Raw genomic sequence first — 6,433 nt, 5'->3', positions numbered from 1 at the left:
TGAACAGACATTTCTCAGAGGAGGACATACAATCAATCAACAAGTACATGAAAAAAATTCTCACCATCTCTAGCAGTCAGAGAAATGCAAATCAAAACCACCCTAAGATACCATCTCACTCCAGTAAGATTGGCAGCCATTATGAAGTCAAGCAACAATAAGTGCTGGCGAGGATGTGGGGAAAATGGTACACTTGTACATTGCTGGTGGAACTGCAAACTGGTGCGGCCAATATGGAAAGCAGTATGGAGATTCCTAGGAAGCTGGGAATGGAACCACCATTTGACCCAGCTATCGCCCTTCTCGGTCTATTCCCTGAGGACCTTAAAAGAGCATACTATAGGGATACTGCCACATCAATGATCATGGCAGCACAATTCACAATAGCTAGACTTTGGAATCAACCCAGATGCCCTTCAATAGATGAATGGATTAAAAAACTGTGGCATTTATACACAATGGAGTATTATGCAGCACTAAAAAATGACAAAATCATGGATTTTGCAGGGAAATGGATGGCATTAGAGCAGATTATGCTAAGTGAAGCTAGCCAATCCTTAAAAAACAAATGCCAAATGTCTTCTTTGATATAAAGAGAGCAACTAAGATCAGAACAGGGAAGAAGAGCATGAGGAAAAGATTAACATTAAACAGAGACGAGTGGGGGGAGAGAAAGGGAGAGAGAAGGGAAACTATGGAAACGGAAAGAGCTTTGCTTTTAACCATTGCTCTGTATCTACCTCTCACATTTCAATTAGCCAGACATATGTCTGACAGTTTGGAGGAAAATAGTAAAACTAGATAATTGATTTTTCTAATATGTGCTTTAAAAAAAAAAACCCTCAAAACCCCCTCTGGGACAGGCCTTAAGATAGATTTAGTGATACCTGCCTTGTAGGGTTGTTAATGTCAAAACATATGTTACCATAATGGTTAAAAAATGTTAACTGCTTCTTACCTTTTTATCTGTTCTCTCCTAAATAATTTCAATTCACTTCAATTTTGTATTGAATTCCTACCCTGTGCTAGGACTTGCTGACTCTAGGGATGAAGCAATGAAGAAGTCAAAGGCTGTACTCATGGATCTTGCATTGTAGTGGGGGGAAATATAAACAAAAAGATAATATGTCACTGATAATTGCTGGGTGAGGTTATGTAATGGGATTGGGCATTACGCAGTGATATTCAGGGAAAGCTTTTGAAGGTGACATATGAACAGGGACTTAATAAAATGAGGGCATAAACCTTGTTCATATCTAGGGAAAAAGTATACCTGACAGTTGACAGTCAATTGCAAAACTCCCAAGTCTGCTTGGCATTGTGAGGACTTGGCTGGGGGCTGGAATGGAGTTAGTGAAGACCTGATCGGTAGGGTGTGATAGCAAAACAGCAGCCAGGGGCAGGAAAATGCAGGGCTATACTGAAGTTGAACATACAGAGTTTGGGTTTTATTGAGATGGAAAACCATTGTAGAGTTTTCAGAAAAGGCTGATGTGCTCCAACTTAGTTTTTATAAAGTAACTAGCTGTAGCTGGATGTATTAGTGCGCACCTGTAATCCCAGCAACACACAAGGTTGATGCAGGAGGATTCCAAGTTCATGGTCAGCTTTATCAGCTTAGCAAGGCCCTAAACAATTAGTGAGGCCCTGTCTCAGAATAAAAAAGAAAAAGGGCTGGGAATGTGGCTCAGTGGTTAAGCACTTTTGAGTTCAATCCCCAGTACTGCCCCTGCCTCCAGCAGTAACTAGCTGCTAGTTAAATGAAAGATTGAAGGATACGGCAGGGTACTAATGGTGAAGGTAGGGAAATCAGGAAACCATTGCATATTGTAGTGTTCTAGGCAAGATGTGGCAATTAGGAATAGGATGATAACTGCAAACGTTGTTGAAGAGGGAGGGAGAAAAAGAGGAAACTGGATTTCGGTGTGAAAGCAAATAAACTATTGATATTACAATTTAAAACTGTTAGATCATTTTAACATAGCATTTAATGAATTTAGTTTGTTGAAAGTTAGGTTTATTTTAAATATTTAATGTAGATGTATATAACTTTTAAGTACAGAAATATGTTAACAGTTTTGCTTTTAATGGAACACTGAACAGAAGTAAAATATAGCAGATTATTTTGGTACTTCGGAGTGGAAACCTTGTAATTGACTACTGTATGTAATTATATTCCTGATTATAGAATTTAGAGTTATTTATATAAATATCTGATTTTTTTATGTGGTTTTTAAGGTAATGCTATGGGCTATGTACGAATGATAAGATCTGGTGGTCTTCATTGTAGCAGCAATGCCATTAGGTATGGATGCAAATATCATTTTTGCCTTGTTTATGCTATTTGAAAATTGTTACTTAAATCTGTTTATTGATTATAGAGAAGGTGTTTATTTGTGTTAATATATTTTGAGATAAAATGTAGACAAAATCCATTAATTCTAATGTGAAAGAAAACCATTACTTCTACTAGATTTCTTTGCTTTATACTTTTGAAATCTTTATTTCTCTTAAGGTTGTAGTTATGTTTATTTGTCAGTATGGAAAACAAGAGGATCTAAAGAGTATGTGATTTTAAGGATTAAAATGTGATCATGTCTAAAATTTGATTTGGAACTTAAGTGGTGATATTAACAATGTTAATGAAATGTAGAGTTCTTCCTAAATGCATAATTGAAAAATTTTGAGTCCTATGGTACCACTTTTATGTCTGTGTCAGTTGCTCTAATAAATTCCTTCCCAAATTCTTATATAGATTTGTGCCTGATCTTGAAGATATTGTAAACTTTGAGGAACTAGTGAAAGAAGAAGGTCTTTCAGAAGAAACATTAAAAGCAGCAAGGTAGTCTAATTTTGGAATAATTAAATTTGGAAGTTTAAAATAGTGTGTTTATATAAAACATTAATGAGAAGACTAGAGGGTAATATGTAATTTATATGCCAGGGTCTTTATTATGCAAATTATGTATGGTCTCAGTTTATGAAATAACATTGTTTTTTAGAGACTTATAGCATTCCAGGATCTTTCCAACTTCACTAAAAAGGGATCTTCTGGAACATGCTGTCCAGTATGGAACTCACTAGCCACATATGACTCTAGGCACCTGAAATGTGTTTGGGTCAAACAACTTATCTCAAAGATTTAGTATAAGAAAAGGATTTCAGATATCTCATTCGTAAAATTCATTTACCTATTTCTTCTTTAAAAATATTTCTATTCATTAACACTGTTCTTGAATGCCAGTCCTTCCTTTCATGTCCTCTAAAGCAGCATAGTAGAGTCCTCTAGGAGAGCAGCCACTACCATACATTGCTGTTGAGCGCTTGAAATATGGCAGATTAGACTGGGGAACTGATTTTTTTTTCATTTTACTACTGATAGGGATCTTATTGGGTAGTGCAGATCTACAGGCTTGAGTCATTAGTGATTTTGTAACATAAAACTTGAGAGAAAAATTAAGAATTTGTTTAGAAAATTGTAGATATTATTTTAAATATTTATAGCATTTTATTGAATCAGATTTGAAGGGGCACTCTGAACAAAGTGGAGACAGTTTGAATGTCAAAAAGAGTAATGGGGAGCTGGGGTTGCGGCTCATTGGTAGAGCTCTTACCTTGCCATGCGTAAGGCACTGGGTTCCATCCCTGGCACCACATAAAAATAAACAAAATAAAGGTATTGTGTCCATCTACAACTTAAAAAAAAAAAAAGAGTAATGATAGAAATATGTCATAAAACATTGAATAAAAAAATCTATGAATTATAGTGATAATAAGAAAGGTTAAAACAGAGTTGTTTTTTTCTTTTAACAAAAGAATGGCCGCTAACATAAAGCAGATGAGAAAATTAAGGGGAAAAATATCACATTTTGCAATTATAACACTTAAATGTTGGGTGAAAAGTTTTTGGAAACCAGAGAATTCATTTTCAAAAATCATCCCACAAAATTGCTTATTAATCACACAGGGAAAAGCTATCTGCAATGTAGAAGAGATGTCTACCACGTTAATCAAGTGATAAAACAGCACATTGGTAATGGGACAGACTGATATTATATGGCCTCATGATGTAATGTAATGACAAGCACCTAGTTTATATTCTTCCTAGGAGTGTTTCTCTGAATTTATTAGGAAGAAGCAATGTGAGAAATCCAGAATGTGGGGCGTTCTGTGAAATACCTGGCCTAGACTCTTAAAAAATGTCAGATGTCATGAAAGACCAAAAATGCAAAGAGGCTGTCTAGATTAGGAGAATAAAGAGACCTGATAATCAAATGTAATGGGGTTGTCCTTAATCATAATCCAGGTAAAGAAAACATTTATCTATAAAGGACATTTGGGGAATGATTGGGGAGATTTGAAAAATGGGTTGTGTATTAGATAATGTTGTATTTTATTCTTGGGTGTACTGATGTGGCTTTTTGGGGAAATGTCTTTGTTCTAATAAAGTAATGCTGAAGTATTTATGTGCTAAGTGACATGAGGTCTGCAATTTTGAAATGTTTCTGAAAAATAGAGAAAACTAGTAAATTGTGAAGAAGTGTGAATCTAATTAAGGGCATTCAGGGTTCATTATACTATATTTTAATTTTTTTATAGGCTTGATATTTTTAAAAATAAAAATATTAAAATATACCAGAAAATATATGTGTACATTTTAATGAAAACATGACCCGAACACAGAAACTTTGTTCTGCAGTATCCTACTGGATAGCATAGTGCTTTACTATATTACAGAAGACAGGTATTAAAGTCATTTGAAGTCATGAAAATGATTAAAATGGTTGTGGCTTGCATACCAAAGAAAGAAAATTGGACCCTTTATCTCCTGTTAAATGTCATCATTTTCTTCAAAATTGGGGACTGTTTAAAAAATACTTTGAAGAAGCCAAAGGAAGTTACAGTAGGATATTGGTTTTTAAGATATCTAGGGTAAAGCCGATTGCTAACTGAAAGATCCACATTTGTGCAAGGGAGAGGATGGTTAATAGTAAGTGAAGAAATGTCATGGCAGATGAAATCCAAGAGTTGTGGGGTCATGGTAATGAGTAAATTATCCACATAAACAGTAGAGAACTGGGGAAGGCATCCTAGTCCTAGATTCTAAGTTAGGGTAGTGGCTAAAAATTGGTAGATGTTTGCTTTCCAAAAGAGTAGATGAATATACAGATGACCACTGATTTATAATGGCTCAACTTACCATTTTATTTTACTTTCAACTTTACTCTTTTTTCAATTTTAGGATGGTGTGAAAATGATAAAGCATTCAGTAGAAATTATACTTTGATTATTTTGATTTATGTTTTTGTGGTGCTGAGATCAAGCTTAGGGCCTGGTGCTTGCTAGTACCTGGTGCTTGCGAGGCAAGTACTTTACCACTAAACTGCATCCCTAAGCTCCTGTATGTCTTGAATTTGGATCTCTTTTTGGGGTAGCAATTTGCATTATGAACCTCTTGTGCGATACAGAGCAGAACAGTGAGTTGTAGCTCCCTGTCAGCCTCACAATCAGAAAGCGAAACAACTGATATACTCCAGTATACTGCATTGCTAGGCTATCGTGTTCAGTTGGCTACGTGTATACACACATTTTTTTTTACTTTATTTTCAATTTACTGTGGATTTATCAGGATGCAAACCCATTGTTGGTTGAGGAGCATCTGTAGTTGGATCATGTAGTTGGATTAAAGGAGAGATTTCTGCCTTCCTCTGGTGGAGGAATAACATGTAGAAGTAGTATACGTGAGGATTTCAGGAGGAAAAGCAGCTAATATTTCTGAAGTGAGGATTTCAGGAGGAAAAGCAGCTAATATTTCTGAAGATTGAAAGAAAAGCTTCTTGAAAGAAGGCCAGGTTTAAGTTGAGGTAAGGAGATGTAGAGGAAGGACTAGTGAAGAGACTTAAAATGAAGACTTTACTTACAATGAGATGTTGTACAGGGCTCATTGTGGGGAAAAGAAATACAGAACCTTATCATTTTAAGTCCCCGGATGCTCTATTCTGTTTTAATATTTAAGTTAACTAGATGATTCTAATCAGTTTCTTCCCATAAGAAAATTATTTCATTGTGAACTCCAAGGAAACTTATATAGAAATTGTATAATATTTCCTGCTTATGAGTGCTTTTATCTAAAAGCACACACTGTTTTTTAAAGGCCACACCTTGTTTAAAAGAGGAAACACATTTTTGTTTGTTTGGTTTTTAGGCATTTGGACTCGGTCCTCAGTGATCATACACGAAATTCTGCTGAAGGCACAGAATATTTCAAAATGCTTGTAGATGTTTTTGCTCCAGAATTTCGAAGGCCAAAGAATATACATCTCCGAAATTTCTATATCATTGTTCCTCCTCTAGTGAGTATATTCAGAACCTAAAATGAATTTGAAAAGAGTATTAATAAATCTGGTTTTCTTGTAAGCATGAAATGCACACA

At 35.2% G+C, this 6,433-nt stretch overlaps 2 protein-coding genes across 7 annotated transcripts in view; one reads left to right on the top strand and one right to left on the bottom strand.

Moving 5' to 3' along the window:
* Positions 1–6,433, top strand: part of Washc4 (WASH complex subunit 4) — a 58,665-nt gene that overhangs the window by 45,363 nt on the left and 6,869 nt on the right. For 5 of the 6 annotated variants that reach the window (XM_048802749.1, XM_015482818.2, XM_048802764.1 and 2 more), the window contains 3 exons: positions 2,239–2,305; positions 2,756–2,842; positions 6,206–6,353. In XM_048802749.1, the coding sequence (XP_048658706.1) occupies positions 2,239–2,305; positions 2,756–2,842; positions 6,206–6,353 (302 nt within the window). Of the gene's footprint in view, positions 1–2,238; positions 2,306–2,755; positions 2,843–4,108; positions 4,307–6,205; positions 6,354–6,433 lie in introns of those variants that run through there. The other variant, XR_007347417.1, reaches the window with a different exon arrangement.
* The window catches only part of Appl2 (adaptor protein, phosphotyrosine interacting with PH domain and leucine zipper 2), a 60,883-nt gene continuing 60,038 nt past the window's right edge, over positions 5,589–6,433 (bottom strand). The window contains exon 23 of the transcript XR_007347419.1: positions 5,589–6,370. The gene's annotated coding sequence lies outside the window, so the exon portion shown is untranslated. The remainder of the gene's footprint in view (positions 6,371–6,433) is intronic.

This window comes from Marmota marmota, unplaced genomic scaffold (assembly GCF_001458135.2).
Source record: "Marmota marmota marmota unplaced genomic scaffold, marMar, whole genome shotgun sequence".
Taxonomy (NCBI): domain Eukaryota; kingdom Metazoa; phylum Chordata; class Mammalia; order Rodentia; family Sciuridae; genus Marmota; species Marmota marmota.
This window is presented reverse-complemented; position numbering and strand designations above follow the sequence as displayed.